Source organism: Odontesthes bonariensis, chromosome 2 (genome assembly GCF_027942865.1).
Source record: "Odontesthes bonariensis isolate fOdoBon6 chromosome 2, fOdoBon6.hap1, whole genome shotgun sequence".
In the NCBI taxonomy this organism is placed as follows: domain Eukaryota; kingdom Metazoa; phylum Chordata; class Actinopteri; order Atheriniformes; family Atherinopsidae; genus Odontesthes; species Odontesthes bonariensis.
This window is the reverse complement of record NC_134507.1, coordinates 12,368,184-12,396,044: the sequence shown is the minus strand read 5'-3', so window position 1 is coordinate 12,396,044 and position 27,861 is coordinate 12,368,184. Positions and strand designations below refer to the sequence as shown.

Below are 27,861 nucleotides of genomic sequence, written 5' to 3'. Positions count from 1 at the left end.
CTTTGCAGCAGTTGGATGAATTAGTCGACGCTGACAGACCTTGGGATATGACAGTGCTTTTTGTAGTAGAGAGCTAACTTTAGCTAGACCATTAGCTGACTGTCAGGCTTTTAGGATTACGTTGGCCGAAAAAGAAAAATTTCAGTGCCAAGGCGTTTTTTTGCTCAAAGTTGTTTCTCTTTTTTTTTTTTTTTAGCTTTTATATCTTTTTAAGATGTCATTGTTAGCGTTGTGCTTTCAGGTATCAAGAGCTAATTTAACTTAAGCTAGATGGCGAGCTAGCGTGTCATGAACTTGTGAATCTCATAACTTCATCTCTGTGCGGGCCACAACAACCACACTATTAATTAAGGAAAGTCGCTAGTGGGGGTTGCTTGTCGTTCATTTAGCCAGGTAGCATAACAACGTGCAACAAGGACTCGAACGAAGTTTAAAAGAAAAAAAAAAGAAGATTGCTAGCATAGTTGAGCTAGCCGGTTTCAATTTGTAATATGAAAGAGGCACAGTCTGACACGTTGGGTTTTGTTCCTCAAAAAGACATCGTATACAACAAACTTTTACCGTACGCAGATAGACTAGATTATGAATCCAATGACATTTTGAACAAAATAAAAGGAAACCTTGGCCGAGCTGTACAACTTAGAGAGATATGGCCCGGTGTCCTGTTCTGGACGAGGAAACTTTCCACGTAAGTAACACTCACCTCTGGTTTTCTAACGGAACACTACCATTTGGTACTTCTTTTCTAATGTTTTCCATCTTGAGCCTCTTGGAGTTATGTCAGCCGTCGTTTAAGTAACCATATAACGTAATGTGAAACATTTGGTGAGTACGTCATCCATTTGGCCAAATATAGACCTAGTTTGAATAACAGTGTGTATATGTACATGCACCGGGTACTGACTGAGTAAACAAGTACTATTAAACAAAATCACCAAAGACAATGATTTGAGTTTAAGGGGATTTTTTCTTTAATAATCTTTCAAACACATAGTTGCTATCTCCCAGAAAACTATCCGATGTGTGCTTTGATAAGGAGCGAGATTGGTTTCATAATCGGAGCAGTGGAGTGTCAAATACACTACGTGACCCAGACAGCAGAGTACAGTAGTAGGTCATTGTCATTACTACTGTGCTTGTGTTCCGCTTTTGACATTTTCTTTTTGATTCAGCGAGTCAGGTGACAACCCGTCCAATATACAATTTTATGGACTTGAAAGTTTCATTTGAAGTTGCTGTAGATGAGCCTTCCAACATTCATTATGCAGTGTCATGCTTATGGGGGAGACCATCTTTGAAGTGTCATACCAACCAAGCCTTTTACTCTCTTGCCTGTTGTTATTTTGCTAAGTTTTATAGATTAAAAACACTTGTCAGTCTTTGATATAATGTATGTGTATATGTATACATGCATACATGCATATCTTGTGGTTTCAGTTATCTAGTGAGAAGTGGCATCACATTAGGAAATATATCAACATGACAATGGTTTTTTTTTGCTTTGTTTTTTCCCTGGTCACTGGGCTTTGTTTAATCCGTTTCAGTACTCTGTGCTGGAGCATTGCTCTCTCCAGTGGCTCACTGCCGGCTCAGAGAGATGGAAAGTTTGGTGTTGTGGTGACCCAAATTTTGTACTATGGTATTTGGGCATTAAATTGGGATTTCAAAACTGTCATGAAAGGTCTTGCTGCTTTAGTCACGTTGACAAATAAAGTGGTTTTCTATACTTTTAATCAATAAGTGTTTTTTGTTGTTAGCACAAACTAGTGTTCTTACCATTCGTCACACAGGCCGAATCTGCCACTGTTTTCTCTAACTCTGTACTTCTTATTAAGGTACATGAGACTGTATGGACGGAAGTTCAGCAAAGAAGACCATGTACTGTTCATCAAGTTGCTCTATGAGCTAGTGACAATCCCCAGACTGGAGATCAGCATGATGCAGGGCCTTTCTCGCCTTCTTATCAACCTCCTCAAGTAAGAATAGGCCCCATCTGTTTTTCTCTCATCAAACCATGTACTTGAATATACAATTACTTGTACATAGTTTTTTAAAAAAAGTTATGTCATCCAATCTTTTGGGGGTTTGTTTGTGTTTGTTTATTCCATGGTGTGTGGCTTTATGAAGAGCTATTTTCCATGTGTTTGGTGCTCATCTGTATGGATGTGTTATTGATCCAACAGGAAAAGAGAACTACTGTCAAGAGAGGACCTTGAGTTGCCGTGGAGACCACTGTATGAGCTACATGACAGGATTCTGTTCTCAAAGACGGAGCATCTGGGCCTCAACTGGTTTCCCAAGTATAACTCTATTCTTTACTAATTTTTGTTATAATACATTTTTTTACTGTGTGCTTAATCCTAGGTGTGGGCAATATTGGCCTCTTTAGTTGTACTTGCATATTTTTTAAAGGAGATATAGAACCGCACCATTTACGTTGGTGGAGTGCTGTATGCAACCTGTTACTCCTTGAAAGCTGTGCCTCAAATTCTCCTCAGTAACTTGGGGACATGGTCTTTAGATTATGTTTTCTGTTCAGAGAAGCACATTTAGACAAATCTTGTTACTCTTTGGACAAACCATAGCTGCATCCCACTGACCAAGATCACTTATGTTGCGTCACCTATGTGAGGACTCGGTTTTTCCATTGCAGGTGCAGAACTGCCTTTATCAGTGAATAACAACAGCATGTTCAGCTGATTACATGGCAGTGAGCTGCACATTACAGCAGGCTTTCCTTCTTAGTGATCATGTTACGTCAAAGTATTTTGGAAATCGCAAAACAATTAAGAGTCTTGCACTTAGTTTGTGGTAAAATAACAAAGCAATCACAAGTAAGGGACTGTTGATATACAAGGAAAGCGTTTCAGTCACTATTTCATACTCTTTTTTTTTTTTACCTGACGATAATAATGGAAAATAGAAATGAGAGTAACGTTAATGGGGTTCGGCTGTATTAAAATACAATATGCTTCATGTTACCACGGTGAGTTGGGAAGAAACAAATAGTTCTAAAGGGCTGACATTTGGAAAGTCAGTAATTTACTCTTACAAACGGTAGGAATATTTATTGTTCATTGACATGCAGGCAGAGAATATTGATATGATTTGTGGCCCATATTGCTCAGTCCTGCTTAGTTTTAGATGCATGGAATTTAAACTAATATGTGCACTTCACTATTCACTACATGTAGATTGTTCACAAAGAGTAATTTGTTTGTCTGTACGTGTGAGGGTTGGCGTAACACACTGCATACATTAGTGAGTCAGACAGTCGAGTTGCATTTCAAAAAGCCATTCTTATCACACGTTTCCAGTGTCAGCCGTATCTATGTTGAGTCTTATCTGAAGCACTTCAAAAAAGGAATTATTTAAGATACACACCCACTTCACACAGCGATTGGCCAGCTTTGTGCAGGTGTAACATCAATTGTATTTCTTACAGCTGTGCGACTCAGAGCAGCACTACAGTGCAGTCATCCTTCCAGAAACATTGTCTTGAAAGTCTCCCTATTTTTTAAAATGTCTCTTCTTTATGCTGCTGTTAAATGTGGTCAAACGGCACATATGAGGAGGTTTTATTTTTATTTTGTATGATTCCGCCTTAATGAACTACTATCATAGCTCTTGCCTGTTATGTCACTGCCACAAATCTGTACACTCACTTTTTTCTGTGCTTTGGCTGCGTAGATGGATATGTTTATAAAATCAAGTTTAACGGTTTCATAAGCCAGTGTTTTTCCAAACTGTGGTTACTTTAGGTCATATGTTTTTGCAGTTGGAATAATCTACTTGCGATGTTTAATTTGGCCAGTTTCAGGAGAGCAAGTGGAGCATGTTTTATATCACACACCCTTTATAATTGTGCTTTATACAGGGAACAAAATCCACTATGAACTTAACAAAGTTTACTTAAACTCAAGTTTATCCTCTGCAACATCCTTTTGAGAGTGCACATGAAGGTTTTGGCAAGCAGTGCGGGGTGCTCTTTTATGGTGCTATGGGAACATTGTACATTTACCACAAACTGCTGTGCTGGCACATCACCTTAACATAAAGTCTATGAACGTAAGCTGCTTTTGCTGATTGCTTGCTCGCACCTTTCAAAATTTTCTAAATTATACTAATACACACAAAGCAGAATTCTTTGGCAACGTTAATGTCTCAAAAGTTGATTGATAATTTATTTAAGTTTTGAGCAATTGGCACTTTTTGTGTGCTGAAAATGTTGTTTTTTGCCTTTGTCTCTTTTTACATTTAGTTCTCCACGGCCTCGTTCTTCCTCTAAATTCATAATTTTTAAATTGGTTCAGAGGTTGTAAGTACAATACTTCGTTGTGTTTTATTGAAATCCCTTCTTATTGGCACTTGGTTGCTTTTTTTTTTTATGTATACAGTGCATGAGAAAACATGACAAGGTGGACACCCCAAATGCAGTTTGTATTAGAGGAAAAACCAAGACTTTATCAATGTTAACATTTCACTCATATTGGAGACTGTCGCACTGCAGCTAACAGATTTTCTTTTATTCTTCTATCCCTTAAATCAGAGAATGACGGCAGATTTTTCTGACTTTTATATATTTTTCCCTTGGAACTCTCCCTATCTGTCATCTTTATTTCCTAGTTTTTGCATCTGCACCAGATTATGGGGCACCGGTACCACATCAAAATGTTGATTTGCTATCCTTAAATATGTCATAAGATTACCTACAGAATTAGTTTTTATATCAGTTATGCCATAATGCTTATCTAAGGTCTTGCTGTTTTATATCCACCCTACTACTTTATAGCTCATCATCCCTGCTTTACTAAACAGCACTTGTAGGACTTGTTTAGGTCTTTCTGGGACAGTATTGGGCTGAAAAAAATTAATTTGAACTCTGAGGCATAGATCTCAATAGCCGTTTTCACACAGTGGAGATTTTTCAGGAGAAAGTGCGGAAAGTTTGGTCTTGACTTTCTATTCACAAATGTGTTTCACGGTGGGGGCTTTCTGCTGGAGACAGAGGGATGTCTTTATGGTGCAAGAGCCAGGATATGATGCCGAAATGTATTAATCCCCCCCAAACTTGTTGGAAATAGCAGTTGAAGCTCCTTATGTTGCTATTAATACACATGTATTTGTATTTTTCCACGAGGATACATAGGATGGAGTATACAGATAAGCAGAGAGGAGAATGAAAGAGCAACTCCTGTTATCACAGGCAGTAAATGCTCCAGATTATTTGCAGCTGTGGTCGCACATTCTCACCTGCTGATGTTCAGGACATTTCACCTGGGGGGGGGGGGGACTTTTGCATTTGTACCTGCCACCACTCCGAAACATTTATCAAACATGTCAGGATTCCAGTGCATGCGTGAAAACGGCTATAGTGAAATTTATTGTTCATTCCCCCAGAGTGTACACTCTGTTCACGGTGTTTCCAAGCAGGCATGACCTCAGTTTGCATGTGAGCAGAAAGGTGGAATTGTAAGTCGGGGAAATCACTAGTAGTTGGGATAGGCTCCAGCCTGCCCCCCCCTAAATTGGATTAAGCGGGTGTAGAAATGGATGGATGGAGCTTACTAGTAGAGGTTTTATTGGTCCTATTTTAATGCCCTTATGTGACCAGTCCCCCACATCTGCGGTCTATATGGGGGAGATGCGTTCAAAGTTTGTAATATGTGATTCTTCTTGCCTTTTTCAGTCCAAAACCACCCGTATCAAATGGTGACTTTTGTTGTGTAAAGATTGTGACATAGATGGTTAAAAGAGTGAATAAACATACACATCTGTATATTTTGCTGTAAAAGTTCTTGCCAGTTCAATCGCTTCACAACCGCTCAAAGTCGTCTCTCCCTCACAGTCCTTTAGTTGGATGCGTAGAGATTCCTATGTGCATGCATTGGTGTGATGGCTGTTTCACTAACATCAGCGTTTCACTGGCACGTTGATAACGTTTCTTTTTCTCACGTTCTTTTCTTCTAGCTCAGTGGAAAACGTGTTGAAAACACTTGTGAAAAGCTGCAGACCGTAAGTACATCTTAATATACCTGCCCTTGAATGCTCTACCTCACGTTGACGTCAGTTTTTGGCACTTGTAGGGGTTTGATTAAACCTCTGTGGGAAATTTGTTTTGTATTTACTCGTATTGTTTTTTTGTTTTTTTTTCATCACCTTGACAGGACATTATAATAGTAAAAGCTTTAAATGAAAAACGCACATGAAAATTACAGTTCCCCAAGAAACCCCCTGTCAGTGTTTTAGATTTTGCAGAAGGTGAGGAAATTCGGAATTAGTCTGAATTTAATATAATTCTTCATCGGCCGAAACATTCTGCTGTCACCAGCAGGTCCTCATGATCGAGTTCACCGCAGTTGTGTTTTTTTTTTTAGATATCTTAGGCAAGTGCTATGGCTCGTACCTCAGTTTGCACTTAGAGTAGGTAGATAATCCTATTACCTCATCTAATTCTGTCTTATGTGAGAGTTTCCTGTAACTGTGGGAAGGAAGAGTGATTTGTAGCAGCTACTGTGGATCAGCAGTGAGGCACTGCAAGGGTCCGTAATTGGAGGCCTTCACTGAATGTAGCAATTGTGAAAATGCTACATGACCTTAAATAAACTATGGCTTCATACAGGCACGTAATGAAAATCCGGTGGAACAATGGGATTTAGAGCAGCACCTAAAATGTACCAGGTGTTGGACTTCTAATCTCCCTTCTGTGGGACATTGTACTCCGACACTGAAATATCAGTGGTTGCAGCTTCACACCAGTGTCTAGTTTGTATTGTTGATATAATTTGACCACTAATATCCCAGAGATTAGAGCTGCAGTGATTAAGTTGACAGTGGCCATGTTGGCATGTGACCTCAGAGCAAGAGAGATGATTTCAATGAATAAAATCCTAAATGAATACTTCTACTTTGAAGCGAAACTTAGAAGTCTGATGATGCATTTGCTTTTTAATTGAATTAGGCATAGTTGTCTGACCTTATCTCCAGATTTTAAAGGCTTTGTAATGCTCTGACTGATTGATTAATGAGATTATGTATAAAAAAAAATGTTTATCATTGGCCTAATTTCACAAAATATATCTGATTGTAATTCTCTCTGTGTTCATGCAGATACTTCTCTGAGACTGCTACTCAGGAGATGCTGGATGAGTGGAGACCACTGCTTTGTCCCTTTGATGTCACCATGCAAAGAGCAATCAGCTACTTTGAGCTCTTTTTACCCACAACTCTGCCTCCTGAACTGCACCACAAGGGGTTTAAGTAAGGAACCTCTTAACTTCCTGTAGTTTCTGTGGACCAGATCCGATTATTAGAAAATATTGCTCTTGTTTGAAGCCATTTTAGCTAACGGAATTTAAGAGGGAGTGAAGAATGGCATCTGAGGGGGGGAAAAAGGGTGACTGGATGAAGGGCGACGTTACTTCAGTTATCTTCAGCGATAGATACGTCAGCCAGTAACAAAGGCAGCGGCTCATGATACAGACGTCATTACATCCACTCTTTGCTGGCAAGGATAATGGAAAAGGCGTCTGCATGGAATATGTGAGGGCCGTATTCATTATGAAGCCATACAGATTAGAGCTATAAAAGAACCTAGAACTAAAGCCCAGTTCCAGTTTATCATATTCATAACCCTTTAGATACAAAAGGTTCTTTTTTTTTCACAGTATTTCTGCTGATTTTTTACAAATCAATTAAACACACATCTCTACATTATAGTGTAGAGAGGTGGTGAGGAATTTTCTAGGCCCCATATCACAGGCAGAGTATTCCTAAATATGGCATGCAAATATGAGACCTTTATAATGTGTAAAGGTGCTAATGCATCCATCACCATCGCCATCTGGTACTATTAGCTCAGTCATATCCCCATTCTACTTCTACTTTCATTGAAATTTTTCTTTGGCACCTTTCACCTGTCTGACAGGTTGTGGTTCGATGAGATGATAAATCTATGGGTGTCTGTGCAGAATCTTCCAAGCTGGGAAGTTGTGAGTAGATTGATGGGTTTAAAAAAAAAAAATAAATAGCTTAAATGTACAGCAGAGAGTATTTTTCCCTTCTTTGTGTAACGTGTTATTCTGCACATTTACAGCACCTGGTCAATCTTTTTGCTCGCTTGGCCAACGACAACATTGGCTACATTGATTGGGACCCTTATATTCCTAAGGTTTGTTGCCTTTTTTTTTTTTTTTTCTGAATGCCTCCTTTCAGCCACTCTTTATACAACCGAGCACTTGTTTGTTTTAAGGATCGTGGCACATGCTCCCACGTGGTCTCATGGTTTATATTTCATGGCTTTTGCTGTTTGTCAGAGGAACAAACTATCAAGTTTCTCTGCCTTAGAGTTGAAGTAACTTGCATCGAGTTTGTGCTTCCTCTGACAGCGAAGTGTCACTGATAAACATCAACACACTTGACCCGTTCATCCCATTTTTTTTCTCCTCATTTCAGATTTTTACAAGAATTTTGAGGAGCCTAAATCTCCCAGTGGGAACCGGTCAGATGATGGTAGCACGTTACATTACCAATGCCTACGACATCGGCCATGTGGTGCTTTGGGTGTCATCCCTACTGGTTAGCTTATTCACTTTAAAATTAATTTCGTACTCCCTGTATTCTGTGCACATGACTGCTCAGAAACCTTTGCTATGCCACTTTCAGGGAGGACCCAGTAAGCAGGCTCAAGCACAGCTCAGTGGCCTTTTCAACAGTATCACATCCTTCTTTCACCCATCAAATCATGGCCGCTGGCTGGTGAGTCACGTCTTACTTCTTGTTGATATCTGTAGAACTGATGAGACAATCAAACATCTTGTCTTCTTCATTAGTTACAGCACTACCAAAGCTCTTGCTCCTTGCCGAGATGTCCTGAATAAGTCAGGCCATTTTTTGATTAAGATCAATGTTACCTTAGCATACAAATGGGGCAAAATAGCGCGTAAACAGAGAAAAAGTTAAGTTTTTTTAAAGCCCTAAACAACCTGGTTTTAAATCATAATGAACTCTAGTCTTTTCTGACAAAATTAGCGGCAAAATGTAAGATTTAAAAAATATATATATATATATATATATATATTCTAAGGTTAAACACTTAAAAAAAATAAAAAATACATAAAAAAATGAAAAATTCCTCTTTATCTGAACAGTGTGTGCTTTGATTCATGTTTATTCATAGAATTGGCAATGTAAGAAAACACTCAACAACTGTCATCACATTTCAGTTTGAACTCAAAATAGAAACTTGAATCTAAACTCGGAATAGAAAACAAATGGCGTGTTTCAATCTGAAGCTGGCTCCGTTCCGACTGCTGAGTCGCATGTGAAGCAACCAAAACGGGCATCATTATTTTTTCCTTGGCAGACATTGTATTAAAATAAACTGAAGAGGGCTTTCAAGGTCTGTAAGTGGTATACCATAGCTGTATAGCTTTAAGCATTTAGTTTTATTTTAAATGTACTGCCATATGAATGAAAGTGCCATAACATTTGTTGTGCAAACACACTTTTAACATCAGCATTTTTATGTAGTTTTTATGTAGAAGCCTCGCTCCACTGTCTGTTTCCTTGAATGACTTGCTGGTATCAATTGTGTGTTTTGCCTTTAAGTGATATTTTAGACTGGAACTACTACGTGATGAGACAATTCAACTTGGCAGTGTTTACAGATGACTTTGGTTCCGCCGTCTGGAAGAACTTTCAAATGAAAATGGCAGAGTGAAAGTTCCGTACCCTTCTCCATGTTTGGTGGATCCGCCAATTACTTTATTTTCCGGTTCTGCAGCAGACAGCAACAGACTTTTACAATAATAAAACCTGCGCTAATGCGCGATAAAATATTTATTGTCGTTAAATAATTGATGAGTTAACGCGATAATAACGAGTTAACTCGAGAGAGAGGAGAGAGAGAGAGAGAGAGGAGAGAGAGAGAGAGAGAGAGAGAGAGAGAGAGAGAGAGAGAGAGAGAGAGAGAGAGAGAGAGAGAGAGGAGAGAGAGAGAGAGAGAGAGAGAGAGAGAGAGAGAGAGAGAGAGAGAGAGAGAGAGAGAGAGAGAGAGAGAGAGAGAGAGAGAGAGAGAGAGAGAGAGAGAGAGAGAGAGAGAGAGAGAGAGAGAGAGAGAGAGAGAGAGAGAGAGAGAGAAGAGAGAGAGAGAGAGAGAGGAGAGAGAGAGAGAGAGAGAGAGAGAGAGAGAGAGAGAGAGAGAGAGAGAGAGAGAGAGAGAGAGAGAGAGAGAGGAGAGAGAGAGAGAGAAAATAAATAAATATATTTACAGTGACACAACTTCTCTGAGATTGACTGGTCATCAGTCTCAAGGAAGCCTCCTGGATCTTGTTGGGTATCCAGGATTATATTGGTAGCTCATAAATAACAGCAGGACATGTGAGTGAGATGGCTGGTAATGGTAATAAAGGTCACTGGCACCACGGCCACATGCCTTTCTGTTTTGAGGCTCCCGTGTGTACTAGATCTGAAGCAGCACAGGCAGCAAGGTGTCCTCATAGGCAAACATTTCATTTTGGCAGGGGAAAAAGGGCTTGTGTGTATTTGAGGCTGCTGCATGTAAGATGTTGACCCATTTAGCTTTGTTATTACACGGAAACAGTGTTTTGCAATCTGTCAAAAGAAATGTGATAGCAAACATGTGACGCGTGACCAACAGTGAGCCTCTGCCAAGCCTTTCACCGGATAAACAAGTGTAGCTTTAATTTCCTTCTTAATGTGCTAAAGTTTCCCTCCTGAAAGTCTATTTGATTTTGAAAAAAGAAAAGGGAAGAAGAAGTTTCCAATTTTTGCACAAAAAAATTGCTAAATGAGTAGATAAAACTATGTACACTAGAGGTGGGAGGATATGCTTTGGTCACGATTCGATTGTATCACGATTCTTGATAATTGCGATTCTACAAGTATTGCAATTTGATATAATCAGTAATTGCAATTTTCTTCCTCCTTAAAAAAACAAACAAGTTTAATCATACACTTCGAGAATGAATGTCATTCCCATAAACAATGCACATCAGTCTGTGTCCAGCAGCTGACATTTATTTCAACTGAAACAAAAAGAGGTTCTTAACATGTACAGCATTTTTACAGTTACAGCAAAGTTTACAGTTACAAAATTAATTGGAATGTCCACGCAGCACAAATATGTTAAGTTTTAACATAACTTAAAGTAATGAATTGATGAAGTTTTTCTGGACACGGATATGACGTAATATAATCGATTTTTAAAATCATCCCATAAAAAAATCGCGATATGTACATGAATCGATTTTTTTTTTTTCGCCCACCCCTAATGTACATGGTGTATTGGGTTTTGTCTATATGTCCCTGACGTCATCATCGCTGTAGACGCTCCCTACAGCATCCCTATCGCCCTCTATCATCCCTTTGTCAAATATCTGTCCTTCTGTCCCCTTGTCCTGATGTCCAGATGAAGCTCATGAAGCTGCTTCAACGTCTCCCAGCCAGTGTGGTTCGGCGGCTGCACCGAGAGCGCTACAGGAAGCCCTCTTGGCTAACACCAGTACCGGAGACTCACAAACTCACAGAGGAGGATATCACAGACTTTGTCCAGAGCATGATGCAGCCAGTTCTGCTGGCCATGTTCAGCAAGACGGGCAGTCTCGATGCAGCCCAGGCCCTGCAAAACCTAGCTCTGATGAGACCTGAGTTGGTCATTCCCCCTGTGCTGGAGAAGTAAGTTTATACTGTAAAGCAGAATTTTGACCCAAGTTTTGCTCTTTGGTCATTAGCGGTGGCTCGTTTTTTAATTGGATAACAGAGAAGGCCGCAAATGAAAACAAAGGGCTAATTGTTTTCTCTCCTTGCCATAGAACATATCCTGCTCTGGAGACCCTAACGGAGCCCCACCAGCTGACAGCCACTCTGAGCTGCATGATTGGTGTGGCACGGAGCCTCGTGTCAGGTGGGATGCGCTTTCCCGAGGGACCTACGCACATGCTGCCCCTGCTCATGAGGGCTCTGCCAGGCGTGGACCCAAATGACTTCAGCAAGTGCATGGTGCGCTCCATTGTTTATTCATTTCCTGTCCGAACTCTCAGGGTATCTTTGATGTTTTGCTTTTCCATATTCCCTGCTCGAATGTGACACAAACGTCATTCCCGTTCCTACAGATCACATTTCAGTTTATTGCTACATTTGTGACTCTTGTGCCTTTGGTGGATTGCTCTTCTGCCCTTCATGAAAGAACAGACTTGACAGAGGTGAATTGCTGCCATCATTTACACTTTCTCATAATTAACTCAAATATGCATTGTGATCATTGCAATACGGGTTTATCATGGTTTTTTTTATGTGGCACTCGCAGTTGGAAAGGGAATTGTGCTCCGCCTCAGCCGAGTTTGAAGACTTTGTGCTTCAGTTCATGGACAGGTACTGAGTTTTTATGCAAAACGTTACATCAAAAGACAACCAAGTCGTCAGATTTCAGTAATGCAGTTGTGATAGTAATGACATCACATCACTTCTCGGGTCAACTAATTAACATATGCCATATAATACAGGTCAAAAATATTTTGCGTCACATTATACTGTGTTGATGAGAAGGTGGTTTATCTAACCACACCTTGAGACGATGTGACCGTGTTTACAGTACATATCGAATTCAAGTATATTCTGTGTACAGTGTTTGAGAGGAATAATATCTCAACATTTCAACTCGTGGGTTTTTGCAGGTGCTTTGCCCTGATAGACAGCAGCACTCTGGAACAAACTCGAGAGGAAACGGAAACAGAGAAAATGACCCATTTGGAGAGTCTGGTAGAGCTCGGGCTGTCCTCCACCTTTAGCACCATCCTCACACAGTGCTCCTTGGACATCTTCAAGGTCTCGTCTCTTTTCACAGTTTTCACTGGCTCATTTTACAGATTCTCGAAAGAAGCTTTAGCTATTAAAAGTAAAGCAAGAATGTTTTCATGAGATATGCTCATGGTTTGCTTTTTTTTTTTATTGCCACATTTTTACTGTCTGATCAGTGTCCAAATATTTCTGTCGTGTGTGTGTGTGTGTATGTATGTTTATATATATGTGCTTAATGATATACATACGTGTGATATATTTGTAATAGGTGGCTTTGGAAAAGGTATTCAACTTTTCAACCACTAACATCTTTGAGACGCGTGTTGCTGGGAGAATGGTGGCTGATATGTGTCGAGCTGCTGCAAAGGTAAGTCTTACCATCTCGCACATTTATATTGGCCGAATGCATCTTCTGTCGGTGTTTTAGTTCACCGTATTTATCCTCATTGTGTTTCTGTTGTTAGTGTCACCCTGCAGAGTCGCTGAAGATGTTTGTGCCACACTGCTGCAATGCCATAAACCAAATTGCTGTCAGTAAGTGATCAAAACACACAAATAAGCATTAAGGAAGAGGTTTGTATGACCTGCGTTTTACCCCTGGAGTCTTTTGCATCTTCCCTGATACTCACCTTCTTTTAACAGATGAGGAAGTGTTGAATGATGAAGAGCTTGATAAGGAGTTTTTGTGGAATCTCCAGCTGCTCTCTGAGGTGAAATAACTCTCTCAAACCCTGTATTTGCCCACGCCTCTTATCTCAACTTTAATGCTGTAACGGTATTTTTCACCTTTTTCCCATATGCACCTCAGGTGTCTCGGGTGGACGGTGACAAAATCTTGCCCTATCGTTCTGACCTGGTCCAGATTTTGCAATTGACGCTTCACCTCAAGTGTAAGCAGGGCTATATTCTCGCTTGCAACCTGTTGCACCACATCCTTCGCTCCACTGCCCTCATCTACCCCACCGAGTACTGCAGTGTGCCTGGAGGCTTCCACCAACCAGTCAGTGACTACCTCCCCATCAAGGTACGTATGTTGATTGCTTGTCAATGTCAAGAGTCTTGTCAAGACTCAAATCAGTGTCACACTTCTGTTACACCTAATGCGCAGAATTGTCACTTTATCTATGAATCACATGTCCAAAACGTCAGTCAGGGGAATTTGTACTTCAAACTTTGTAACCATAAGCTTACAATTGAATTTCCCTGATCATTCAGTGCGATATTGTCAGAAACAAGCACTTGCAATTACAGACACTTGGGCACCCAATCAGCACGGGCAACCTGGCAATTTAACTGGACTTCCATCATTGTAGCAATACACATGCTATGTCAGATACCGCAGCGCCGTGTGTGTAAACATTTAAGACATTCTGCTTCCTCCAACTAGTTCTTAGGGAGATCAACATACTCGTAAGAAAAGCTGAATTCACTGCCCAGATGTTGTCTTTAAGTTACTTCGATCGTGGCTTTGTCAGATGACGCTGCGGCCGTAAAATCAGGATTTTATTACAGCTGAGCGGCAGTCTGGAAATTCTTGAAGTGACTGCAAGACACATATTCTCAATAGGAAGATTTCTGGCACGTTTTGCCATCTGGTAAAAGAAATGGAAAACTATGTATACATATTATTGTCCATGCAGGACTGGGGCCGGCCTGGGGACTTGTGGAACTTGGATATCCGGTGGCATGTTCCCAGTGTTGAGGAGACCTCGTTGGCTTTTTATTTACTGGACCTGATCCTCCAGCCAGAACTTCAGCGCCTTCAGAGATTTGCAAAAGGAGAGCAGGATATGAGCAGGTAAGGAACTCGTGAGTGCTTTATTCTCCTCCCAACAGAAATTACATGTCAAGAGCTTTTATATGTTGATGACTTTGTGGTTCTAGAGATGACGTTCTTCAGAGCCTCACCATTGTTCAGCACTGTCTCCTGGGAGCAGGGAGTCTGATGCCTCCACTAAAAGGAGAGCCCGTACCTGAACTGTGAGTAATTTGCATACACATAATGAAGGGAGGGAGACACTATTAAACCTCCATCAAAATAGATTAAGCAAAGGCTTTATTACTTTATCTTTGCAAAATTTGTTTTCAGGCTTCATTTTAAGTGTCTAGTACTTGAGCTGTCTTTGTACTTTTTTTTTTTTTTTTTTTTTTTCTAACAGGGTTCATAGCTTGGTGAATCTTGATGAGACCACCTTATTTACAGGGATGGAGTATGGTAATGGAAGATACTTTTTAGATATATTTGTTATTTAAAGGGTTGTTGCAGCATCATCTCACCCTTTGATATTCATCCCATTTGCAGATAAAACCAGAGAGAACTACAGAGATGCTATCTGTAATGTGATGAGACAGCTGCTGCGTACGTGTACACCCACTTAAACTCTGTCTTGAGCTTGTGATCTGTCATTATGCTACAACCACATCCATAACAAAGTTGTGGTCTGCTAGCTCACAGTATGCTGTAGTTCTCTGTCCTGGATTCTGAGTTCCTTCCCCTCCTCTTGCAGATTATATCCTGGAGCACTCTGAAGACGACACAAAGTCTCTCTTCTCCATCATCAAGGTGGGTAGGCAGTAAAATATCAATTAAAACACATACTTGAATGGAGCACGTTTGAGTTGGGGATGCACAATGATGTCGGCATATCCTCAGTATCTGTTGATAAAATCTTAAAAATGAAATATCGACATTGGAATGAAACGCCTATGGCACTTTGGCATTGCAGATGTTGCGCATATCAGATATTGACAAAAATCCAATATTGTGCATCTCTAGTCTAAGTTGCCATCTGCTGTGTAAGAACATGTGCAGATATACCTCATCACTGACTCTGAGTCCTGCTGTTTTCAACTGCTTGTATTTCCTACATGGACTACTGTCAAAGATCTCATTGCCAAACACTGATTAACAGCTACTCTGATACTTCTCAGATCATCAGCGACCTCTTGCACTTCAAAGGTTCTCACAAGCATGAGTTTGACTCCCGCTGGAAGAGCTTCAACCTTGTGAAGAAATCGATGGAAAACAGAGTGAGACATTCAAAAAAAGAGAGCTGTTTAATCAACCATGAACTTAAAATAGAGACACTTATTTTACACAATGGCAACTAATTCCAATTGTAAAATGAATTGCTGTTGTTTGCAGCTTCACGGCAGAAAACAGCACATCCGAGCTTTGCTAATCGACAGAGTCATGCTCCAGCATGAGGTAAGTCTTAAATGAATGAATTCCCTCTTCGGGTACGATTTTTGTTTTTCTACTTCTGCCTCTTCAAATCTAGGCTAAAAACTTACTTATTTAGGATTGCTTTTTATACCCAGTAGTATGATGACACTTTTATCTTATTTGATTTTGTTGTATTTTATTGCTTTGACTGTTCTTTTAATGTTTTTATTTGTATTTACTTATTCTTCTCTTTATTTATTACCTGCTGTAAAGCACTTTTTGTACATCGTAAGGATTGTCTGTAAAGGGCTGTATGAATAAAATACATTTACATTTACCTTTGACTTTCAATCCTGATCTTTTATCAGCTGAGAAAACTGACGATGGAAGGATGTCAGTACAAAGCCAGTCATCAGGAGCTGATGAGAGATCTGTTGAGGCTTACCACAAGCACATACAGTCAAGTGAGTTCCAAGGGACACCTTTAAGCAAACAATTAAATACAACGTTGCGTGTCGTTTTGGTGTCTCCCCATTTTTATTTAGCTTTCTGTTTGGTTTGAACCCGATTAGTGTTTTGAATACACTGTTGGAAGAATTTCCTTTAATTTAGACTTCTTACACCTTACAGGTACGCAGCCGAGCTCAAAATGTGTTGTTCACTGCACTGGGAACCTACAATTTCTGCTGCAGAGATCTAATCCCCCATGTCCTTGAGTTTCTCAACCCAAACAACAGCAGCGTTACTCAACAGCAGTTCAAAGTACGACGGTTCTCCCGTCACCATAAAAGCTTTCAAACGATTGTTTATCTTTTTGTGTTTAGGAGTTAATATTCTTTGTAATGTCTCAACATGTTATATCTGTCTGTTTCCAGGGCGCTTTGTACTGCCTTCTGGGGAATCACAGCGGAGTGTGCTTGGCTAATTTGCACGACTGGGAGTGCATTGCTCTGACATGGCCTGCCATTGTACGCTCTGGCCTCAGCTCAGCCATGTCTCTCGAGAAACCCTCCATTGTGCGACTCTTTGATGACCTTGCAGATAAAATCCATCGCCAGTATGAGACCATCGGCATTGACTTCTCTGTGAGTTCCACCGCTAAAAAACAGTCACAAATGCAGCGTAGAATCAAAAGTAACCGGGAAATCTGCTTGTTAGTGAAAGTAGAAACTCATAACTCCAGCATTAGTATCTTTAAATGGAAGTTGGCTTTTAGTGATTTGTTATCTGCGTCAAAGCATTGTAGAAAGTCCTGTTTTGATTGGCAGTATCAATTCTAAATTATTAATTATTGAAAACAGTTACTATACTGAACTATTGTTATTATTATTATTATTATTATTATTATTATACTTGTACCTTATACATGGTCTCTAGCATCTAAAAATAAGTCTTAAAAGAATTTGGATTTGTGTTTTTCTCCTTAATTTCTGCAATGCCATGCAAGCCAGCACAAACAGGTTTCATTGTGTTTTAAAAAGTCTCATAATATAATATTTTTAAGTATTGCTTTTCACCAACAACCCAATGTTCAGTGTGCTTTGGTTCCTTTGTGGAGATGGATAAACCCTACAGAAAGTGAACAATTGGTGCAACACTACACTAATCAGGTCTTTGTGTTACGCTGGGCAGACAGAAGCCATTCATCACATGAAAGCAAATGACAGCTTGCTGGGGGTTCAACAAAAGGCACCTGAATGAGTGTGAAAAGTTAAACCCTCTGGTCTGGTGAAAGAAAGAGAGTGGTGCACCTTTTTCTTTCAGGTACACTGCCACAAAATTTCGTTGTACCAAAGTTTTTCACAGTGGATCTGGTGCCACAGTAATAGTTTCTAAAGGTTGCAGTTTCATCATCTCTTACAGTAATTTGTACTTCTATAGATTATAGAACTGGTAACTGTAAGTTTTTCCAGAGTGCTCATCTGAGGCTAACAAATTATTAAAATTTACATTTCAACAAGACAAGATCCTCAAGTACACAGCGAAGATGAGACGGGAGTTGTTTCGTAACAGCCTTTTAAGTCCTTGTGTAGCCCAGCCGGAGTCCGGACATGAGCTCCGTAAAGCCTTTAAGAAACGATGGAACCTGATTGAGGTTAAATGATTTTGTTAAGAGTAACAGACAAGCTTACAGGAGAAAGCTTGTAGAATCATTTCTAAGAAAGTCCTCAGGCTGCCAGAGGATTCATGCACTCACTGAAGGGTCTGAAAGCTTGTGTCAGCGGTAATTTGTCTTTTGTTTTTGATATTTTTTGTCCCAAATCCTGTTTTTGCTGGCTCGTCTTTACAATTGTGTACAGGTTAATGAGGAAACATTCAAACCATTTCAAACTGACGCCGAATCTGCACCTGAAAACTGTCCTCGTTACATGTTCTTTGTTTTATCTGCGGGAGTTCCCTGGTCTGCACATCACTCTTTCCTTACATGCTTTAAGTTTCACCTCCGGGTCGGATTGAACAGAGGAGCTTTGACACCGTGTCTCTCTTTTTCCATCCCTACAGATTTCCGATGAGTGTTGTGCTGTGGCGAACCAACTGATGACTACTGGAGGTCCTATCCCTGAGGAACCCGTGCCCTCTGACAGAGAAGCAGAAGAGGGTCTAAGGAGGCAAAAGCAAAAGAACTCCGAGTCTGTCGAGTAAGTTTTACACCAACAACGAGACAAAAAGCATCTCTACACCAGCACCCTTACAGGTCAGCTCCTTTTATTTAAGCAACAGCTCCCTACAAACCCTCATTACTGGCGCGTCATTTTCTCTCGAGGTGATGGGTTTACTTTGTGTAAAACCTGTATATGTTAAAAGTTGAGTGTATATATACAGTCTATGATGTTTTTCTTTATGTAACATATATGCAAATGCTAATATTGTTCTACATTTCTTAGGAAATACAGACAGCTCATTGGTGATCTGCTGGACTGCCTCAGTAACAGAAACATGTAAGTTGACATCATGTACACTTAATAAAATCAGGTTTATTATCATTTATCTTTTGTATTTGCCTGTGACACCTGCTGCTTGTACCATTCCAGGCCTTGGAAGTTTGAGCACATTGCAATAGGCTTCTTGTCTTTGCTGTTGAGAGATGACCACCAGCTCCCACCTCCAGCTGTTACATTCTTTGTGAAAAGCCTCAACCACGATTCGCTCTATGTGCGCAAGGTGTGGAATACGTAATTCGGGAGACATGTTCGGGTGGAGTTGATAATGGAGCCTTTTGTCTTAAAATGTCTCATTTTATCCATTAGGTGGCGATATCAGCTGTGGCTGGGATCATGAAACAAATTAAAAGGCCAAATGTAAAAGTCCCCGTCAGCCCCTCGGAGCTCTGTAAGAATAACAGCTATTTCCTGCAGTGTTTCTTGCATATGTTTTAAATCTAATTTTAATTGCAGCTTGTTGTAGCTGTCTCTCAAATCTGCACCTGTCTTCGGTAGGTGGGGTAATGGAGCCGAATAAGATTGTAGCAGGGGACCGTTCAGACAACCAGTGGCTCCAGTACAACAGCAGCAAGCTGCCACACACACAGCAAAGCTGGGATCATTGTGTGTTCATTGAAAAGACTCACTGGGGATACTACTCCTGGCCAAGGTTCTCATTTTCTTTGTTCAAGTTTATTATGTTTACTTTTAATCTCATGTTTTCAGTTTTTATTCCTCCTAACATTTGCCAGACAACATATTGAACAATTTTTTTTTATTTTTCTTTCCTTCTTATTCGATCTTTAGAAAACTGACGACGTATGCGCCTCAGGAGGAGCAGCCCAAACAGAACCTGAGCAGAGAGGAAATGACGGAGGTTTGCGCACTTAAAAACAATATTTCACATGCCAGCGTGTGAAATCATGGTGCCTGCATCTGTTAAGTCGTTTTTATGTTCTCTTCCTAACAGCGGGAACAGATCATCTTTGACCATTTCTCAGACCCAGTGTTCATTAACCAGTTCATCGAGTTTCTCTCCCTTGAGGACCGGAAGGGAAAAGACAAGTTCAGCCCCCGCAGATTCTGTTTGTTCAAGGTGAGATGTGTGCGATGACGGATTCAAAAACGGGAGCCGGAATAATGAGTGTAAAAACTTACTTTGCCGTCTCCTGCTCCCTCAGGGTTTGTTCCGTAATTTTGGTGATGCCTTTCTGCCTCTGTTGCGTCCTCACATGGAACGCCTTGTGACAGACTCGCACGAGAGCAAACAGCGCTGCGTGGCGGAGATCATCTCCGGATTGATCAGAGGCTGCAAGCACTGGAGCTTCTCAAAGGTAAAGATTAAAAAAAAAGTAAAGTGGTTAAATATTTTACCAACATTTGGTCTATCTCGGGGAAGCTTTCCCATTTTTATTCTACTATAAACTTCTGGGTTTTCACGAGCACAAATACCATTATGTGCATACTTACCATAGTGTAAGTTACTTTTTATATGTATTGCCCCCTTTAAAAACCTTTTTCTAATGCAAGTGCACACTGTGTGACAGGTTGAGAACCTTTGGAAGCTGCTGTGTCCTTTGCTCCGCACAGCCCTGTCAAACATCACAATAGAAACGTATGCAGATTGGGGCACCTGCATCGCCACAGCCTGCGTAAGCCTTTTGTACATTTCCATTTGTCATTACCCTTTTACTTGTTGGACTTTACGTTGCTCCGTCATCCTTACAAATAAGTGTTGTTTCTGACTCCAACAGGAGAGCAGAGACCCGCGCAAGCTTCACTGGCTGTTTGAGATGTTAATGGAGTCTCCAGTCAATGGAGAGGGGGGGTCCTTTGTCGATGCCTGGTGAGCACAAATGTTATTGCCATAAGCTGCTGTTATTTTTATTTCTTCTTTTAACAAGTCAAGTTGTGATGGTTGGGTTTCTGCTTGCCTTTCCAGTCGTCTCTACGTGCTGCAGGGAGGTCTAGCCCAGCAGGAGTGGCGTGTCCCAGAGCTTCTGCACAGGTTGCTACAATACCTTGAACCCAAACTCACACAGGTGTACAAGAATGTACGGGAAAGAATCGGCAGGTGAGGTCTTTTTTTAACTTTATATACTCCTTGTAAAAGTGACTGTATTCTCATTAATCACTTTTATTTTTTAACTCCTTGTGTATTTTCCTGTCTGATCCTGTCCCCTCTGATTGGGTATTCTAGCGTGCTTACGTATATCTTCATGATCGACGTCAACTTGCCATTAACTCAGCCAACCACCTCACCGCACATCGCAGACTTCACAGAGCGAATTCTGTTGCAGCTGAAGCCCCTAACAGAGGGCGATGAGGAAATCCAGAACCATGTGATTGAGGAGAATGAGGTGGGGGAGCAGGACGAGAGGACGCAAGCGATCAAGTTACTCAAAACAGGTGGGTTGATCTGTCATTATAACTCTTCCCTTACTGGGAGTACTGGTTATGGGATGAGTGGTGTAAACAATTAGCAGTTCATTTTTTAGTGGAAAGTGAATTTAGAAATGAGTGGAGCTGTGAAGCATTCTTTAAATATTCCTATCTACAAACACCTGCAGTGCTCAAGTGGCTGATTGCAAGTGCCGGTCGCTCTTTCACCACTGCTGTCCCAGAGCAACTACGTCTACTTCCCCTGCTCTTCAAGGTGAAATACTCGTTTCTTCGTAGCCTTAGGCTGCTACCTACTCCTCTGCCAACTTTGAATTTGTTCTCATTACATGTCTGAAGGACATGTCTTTTAATCTTCTCTCCTTCCTCTGTTTTAGATTGCTCCAGTTGAAAACGATGAGAGCTACGACGAACTTAAGAAGGATGCAAAGACCTGTCTGTCTCTGATGTCTCAGGGACTCCTCTACACAGATCAGATCCCGATGGTGCTCAGTGTCCTGAATGAGGCGAGTCATCTTTTCTCTTTGAGTCAACTCTTCTTTTGCAAAATTAAAAGGCTTTTTTTTTTTTTTAAATCACCATCTTTTTAGCATAAAATATCATTAAAGGGGATAGAGAATCAAAATCGTCTTTTTCCCGTTTTTGGTGTTAGTCCTGAGTCTCCCCGCTGTGGAGAGTACACACGAAGTGCCAGCAAATGTCAGAACCTCTGTTTCAAGTTCTCCCCTTTTTTGAGTATCCCCCATAAGAGTTACAAGCCCATTTTTGTGAAAAAGTGACGTCACTTTTTCAGCAATCGCCCCCCCCCGCACCCAAGTCCACAGCCACTCCGTTTCAGACACGCCCCTTCGGCGAGAAGCAGGAACAGGTGTGCCTTCCAAGGCTGTGAAAGCGGACTACGATCGTTACATATTCTTCCCCCGGAAAGCAATGTTCGCGATCAATGGCTTTTATTTATTTTTAACAGCATCCCCAACCGCCGACTTTTCCTTTGCGCCGCGCATTTCACGGACTACAGTTTCACAAAGCTCCGTTCCGAGCAGCTCATGGTCAGTTCCGACAGGGACAGACACAGACTGCAGCGAGCTGTGTCTCGCTCCGGTGATCAGCTGCACGTCTCCAGCACTATGGGGCGAGCAGGTCGGATCACAGCTGACCTTTCTCTATTTGCACCGCTCCCCTCGGGCAGGAGGCTTCGGTCCATTCGGACCAGAACCTCCCGTCACAAAAACAGTTTTTCCTCCTTGCAGTTGGACTTATGAACACTTCATAATCACCTCCTAACCTGCCCCAGTCACTTTACCATCATTAAAATTGCAGTAATGAAGCTGCGCTGTTGTTGCTCTGTATATTGGATACTGTGTATTGTTGTACACACCTTGTACATTTTGTATTCATATATTTTTATTCTTTATTTTTTATCCTATGTTACATGTTTGAACATTAAGCCGCAGCAAATTCCTAGTTAGTGAACACTGGCAATAAAACGTATTCTGATTCTGATGAGCTTTCTTTTCAGTCGGTGTATTACTCTATAGCTCTGTTTTCAGTGAGAGCAAGGGCAGCCAATCAAGCAACGGCAACCTGCATTTCATAATGAGGTTGCCAGATAAGCTCTGAAACGACGGAAAAAGACGCATTCTAAACCCAGCATAGTAACAGCTGTTTCAGAGAGCCTTTTAGGGAGGTTCTGAATCATTACAGACCCAACCAATTTATTTTGGGCTACATATCACATCACAGAACAAGGATTAATGCCCCATTCAACCATTCTCTATCACCTTTTAAGTGGGTGAAAAAGATGAAAGGTTTAAAGAGGCAAAAGGCTAAACTGACTGAGTGTTCATGCTTAAATCCTTCTGACATTGTATATTCTTTAATTATCATCATACACCGAGGAGCTCCCCGGTAAACAAATGAAAATTTACAACCATTTTCGGGACAATTCATCTTTCATGTACACAACAGGTAGTAATGTAACCAAATAATTTTTTTACAAAAGCAGAGCTCGCGATAATAAACCTAAATGGACTCTGATTCTGGGCGCAAGCTGTGGAACAGACACTCATACACTGTTATTAAAATGGGCCTGTTGTTGTGTTACAGATTGCTGGTAGCAGCTCTTGGCATGCCCGATACACGGTGCTCACATACCTCCAGATCATGGTTTTTTACAACCTGTTCACATTCATGAATGACCAGAAAGCGGTGAATGACGTGCGTGCCCTGGTGATAAGACTCCTGGAGGACGAGCAACTTGAGGTAAAAAAAACAGAGTCTCATCAGTTGACATCAGTTTAAAGGTTAAAATCATCCAAAATATTGGGCCAAGAGTCACATAGTGTGGTTTAAAATAAAGATGGACAAACATACAGCAGTCTGATTATATAACAACCCTAAGCTATCGGCCTGTTCATGTTTGTTTATGCTAGCAGGCACTTGTGCTGTCTTTCAGCTTTACTGTAGTGATTCAGCACACTCCTCCCACAGTACTCTGGCTGTTTCTATGGAAACAACTGGCTGCAGTAATCTGTTGCTATGGCGATAATGTTCAAATTGAAGGAGCACAAGAGGGAGAGAGTTGGAGCGGAGACAAAGAATGTGTCTGTTTCCTTCCATCTCGCCAGTGGGCATACTAGTCTGACCCTGTGTCCCATGATACTGCTCCTGTAATATTTCCTTAAAATTGTAGTTGGAGCTCGTGTATTTGTCTTACTGTTTTTTAAATGCATGCCCACATTAAAAAAAAAATAATACAAAAACATAGGACTTACAGAAAAAAGTACAAAAATTAAACAATATTTCATTGAATTTAATATATTTGGATATTGTTTAACAAAGAGGGGCAATTTGCTCCAGGAGTAACATCAAGCTTTGAGGATAAAAATGACGTTTCGGTGTAATTTCCATTGCTTTAACAGATCGCACGCAGGTGTGCGGGAAAAGATAAGTTTTATTGAGAGCCGTGGAGCCCCTGTAATGACTTAACTTTGTGATATGTCAGTGGCATAAGTGGCCAGATAACTGATACAGTCCTGAAGCCATTTCTCCTAAACAACATATACTTTACTGTGTTAACATCTTGAGCCACCACTCCTTTATTTATTCTTTGCTTCCAAGGAGCCAGACTCTTATAATCTCTTAAGTCATAGTTCTCTGGGCTTTCTGGAGTTTTTTTTCTCTCAAAGTTTTTGGTTGAGAAGAACAGAGAACAGAACAAAAGGCAGCCAGGGTTCAGACTTTGTTAAGTAATGAAGGTGGTCATACCAACTATTGACTTTCGAGCTCATGAGAACTGTTCAAACTTTGTTTTTATCCAAGTAAAGTGTATTTCCAATTGTGCTTTTCACATGTTCAACACAATCGCTGTTTCTTTTTACCAGACAACATATAAAACAATGATATTTTCACCTGCTTTCTCAGTTTGATAATCATGAGTTAGAATTGCCACCACACTGTAGGGATACGATTCTTAACCCCTCACTTTGTCTTTCAGGTACGAGAAATGGCTGCCACTACACTCAGTGGCTTCCTTCAGTGTAATTTCCTGTCCATGGATGCCCCAATGCAGGCATATTTCGAGGCTCTCTGCAAAACCCGCTTGCCTAAGAAGAGAAAAAGGGAGCTTGGCTCTGTAGTTGACACCATACCCTCTGCTGGTAAGGAACTCGAAAATTCCCAGTTATGGATTTAACAGCTCAAATATGTGATGATGCACTCACTATGCGGCTTACTCTTGTTTCAATGGAATTCTTCATGTCTTGCGTTTGTAGACCTGGTGCGCCGCCATGCCGGTGTGCTCGGGTTGAGTGCTTGCATTCTCTCTAGCCCATATGATGTTCCCACGTGGATGCCTCAGCTGTTGATGGACTTGAGTGCTCACCTTAATGACACACAACCCATTGAAGTATGTGCATTTGTCAATTTGATGACCATGTACTGTTGTCTGTCCAACAATTAAAAGCCGTAATTGTTGTTCTGTACTTTTAGATGACTGTAAAGAAAACTCTGTCAAACTTCCGACGGACTCACCACGACAACTGGCAGCAACATAAGCAGCAGTTCACAGATGATCAACTACTGGTCCTCACTGACCTGCTGGTCTCCCCTTGTTACTATGCCTAAAATCTGGTAAAGCATTTTAACTTTACACTCGTGTTGAAACATAAATGTCCTTGAATGCGTTTGCAAGCAAATCCAATGATTGTCTTAGCTCAGGGGTGTCAAACTGATCCTTCAAAGGGCCGTGTTGGTGCAGGTTTTTGTTCCAACCCTGCAACAGCACAGCTGACTTGTGTCCTTCAATCAACTGAACTAGTTAAAGGCCGGCGCACACCTTTACGATTCGTGTACGACTTTGTCGGCCCGATGACTTCGCATGGGAATCGTAAAGGTGTGCGGTAGCAGCCGACAGACGATTTTGTCGTTTCATCGGATCAAATCAAACATGTTTGATATTTCCGTATGGATTTTCCTTGTGCCGAATACAATCGTATGTGTGTGCGGTCTCTGGTCCGATGTCATCGCGCAGGATTATTTAAACAGCCAATGGGAATAGCGCACTTAGTCACGTTGGCCGACTACGACACAAACATGGCTGCCTCCAGTTTGAAAGTCACGTGATTTGTGGCTTCCTATTTCGGTCATGTGATAACATTCGGTCAAAAAACTCGTAGGTTCGCAAGTGTGTGCGGTGGACGTGCGAGCGTGTCAAATACGGTCCGAATTGTTATGCCGATCAAACGATGCAACGATGACATTGTAAAGGTGTGCGCCGGCCTTTAGACATTCAGTGCAGACAGTTCAGTTGATTGAATGAAACAAGTCAGCTGTGCGTCTGCAGGGTTGGAACAAAAACCTGCAGCCACACTGGTCCTTTCATAGATCAGTTTGACACCCCTGTCATAGCTGGATATCATACAAAGGACACTTTGCTTGAAGGGATCATTTAAGATGTCAGATAACTCCTTAAACCACCTTTTAACGGTTACGTTTCTCTTTTATCAGTTTGGGACAACCCCAAACTCCACGGACGCCAGCTTGCATTGGGGAGGAGACCCGCAGTTCCTGACTAATAAGAACACAGTATCCTTACAGACCTGGAGGAAGTGGAACACAAAGGAACCGCACTATGGCTCTCACAAGGATTAAAATGTTGTGTATTTATGTGTCTAGCTCATTTACATTTCTACTATACTTAATATTTAAGGATCAATCATGCAGGTAGGAATGACCTGCAGTTTGTAACATTACTGTACAGATTTTTCTTTTTCTTTCTTTGTGGCTTGTGTGTGCGTGCGTGCGTGTTTGCGCATGTACACAGGTTTGTGTGAGTGTGTGTGCGTGTTTATGGGATGCTTGATGACATCTACTGGTGTCCCACAGATTTCTCAGGATTGGATCTTAAATATCCGCTCTGAGCCAACGCCGTGTCCAGTGCAGGACATGCTGTTTAGTATCTTCCAGCATAGAGAAGGGTTTGCTACAAGCCACAGAGAATTGACGATTAAACAAGGGTCTCTTTAGGTTAGACTTTTAATTTGCAGTTTGTTCTACTTATGATTATATGCATCATGTATGTGTATGTCATGGTATATCAAATATGCACAGACTCATTTATTTATTTACTATTTTTGAAGTGCTGAAGTGTGTTTTTCTTTTCATAGTGTATATCTGAGATTATGTAGATGGCTGATCTGTTAGAAATGGAGCGTATTTTCATCTACTCTTGCAAAGAAAGGGAGAGCGCAAGCTCCCCACTGCTGTGCTGTGTGATGCATTTGTTGTGAGGACCGGAGCAGTTGGATTCCCATGTCATGTGTCTCAATGCTCGTATAAAGAAAACAAGCCAAATTGCCTGTACGGAATTGTGACCTCTCCCCTCTTAAACACAGATTTCATTTGACTTTTTCTGAGAACCCAGTGAGATGACATTACTATGGTGTATGTGTGTTTGCGCCTGATGACTTGAAACCAGTCTAAGCATCAAAGCATTTAGTACCTCACTTACATATAGTGTAGTGCCAAAACTGCAGTGTTTTGTTCTTCCTTTGTTTTTTGTTTTTTTTTTAGATATTTTGTTTGACCATAAGAAATGACAATAAATTGTTTGTAACAAAAACGGTATTCGAGAGTTTTGCTTTTATTGAAGCTGAAGCAGTATTACAAAAGAACTTGTTTGAAGGTCCTTTTTAAAAAAACGTAAAAATGCTGTAATATGAACAGAAAAGAGAAGAAAGCTGGTGGTTCTCCAAATATGCAGAAAACGTTGACTGTCAAAATATTTCATTGTGCCGTTTAAAAAAATGTATTTACTCTTTAAAAAAAATTTAAAAGAAAAATGGTGCTAACGGTGGCGGCTATGTGTCGCACGTACCTCGTTGCCCTACCTTTAAAAATGAACAAGTTCAGAGTTATTCTGTTGCCTAGCAACCGTTGTTAAGCTGCTGCCTATTAGGACGGCAGAAGCCTTCTGGCAGTAAATTGAACTTGAACTTTTGGCGCATTGATTAAAATGTGAAAATTTTAAGTCATGATAATACTTAATATGGGGCC

At 40.8% G+C, this 27,861-nt stretch overlaps 1 protein-coding gene across 2 annotated transcripts; it reads left to right on the top strand.

The window, feature by feature from the left end:
* Positions 1-15: 15 nt before the first annotated feature.
* Positions 16-27,432, top strand: psme4a (proteasome activator subunit 4a). 2 transcript variants are annotated; one of them, XM_075477438.1, is made up of 48 exons: positions 16-688; positions 1,836-1,976; positions 2,184-2,300; positions 4,262-4,318; positions 5,971-6,015; positions 7,111-7,260; positions 7,928-7,991; positions 8,096-8,170; positions 8,455-8,577; positions 8,665-8,757; positions 11,432-11,697; positions 11,835-12,021; positions 12,135-12,224; positions 12,329-12,393; positions 12,696-12,846; positions 13,088-13,186; positions 13,284-13,353; positions 13,462-13,529; positions 13,628-13,843; positions 14,460-14,617; positions 14,704-14,799; positions 14,979-15,034; positions 15,122-15,178; positions 15,327-15,382; positions 15,751-15,849; positions 15,965-16,027; positions 16,354-16,449; positions 16,616-16,747; positions 16,861-17,070; positions 18,488-18,624; positions 18,871-18,924; positions 19,018-19,147; positions 19,234-19,315; positions 19,423-19,576; positions 19,714-19,783; positions 19,877-20,002; positions 20,088-20,240; positions 20,454-20,558; positions 20,661-20,752; positions 20,849-20,980; positions 21,107-21,315; positions 21,477-21,562; positions 21,684-21,812; positions 23,413-23,568; positions 24,803-24,965; positions 25,080-25,213; positions 25,297-25,437; positions 26,314-27,432. In XM_075477438.1, the coding sequence occupies exons 1-47, from the start codon at positions 492-494 to the stop codon at positions 25,429-25,431; spliced, it is 5,544 nt and encodes a 1,847-aa protein (XP_075333553.1). In that variant the 5' UTR covers positions 16-491; the 3' UTR covers positions 25,432-25,437; positions 26,314-27,432. The 2 variants fall into 2 exon arrangements, with proteins under 2 accessions (XP_075333553.1, XP_075333560.1); XM_075477445.1 differs by lacking the exon at positions 4,262-4,318.
* The last annotated feature ends 429 nt before the right edge of the window (positions 27,433-27,861 follow it).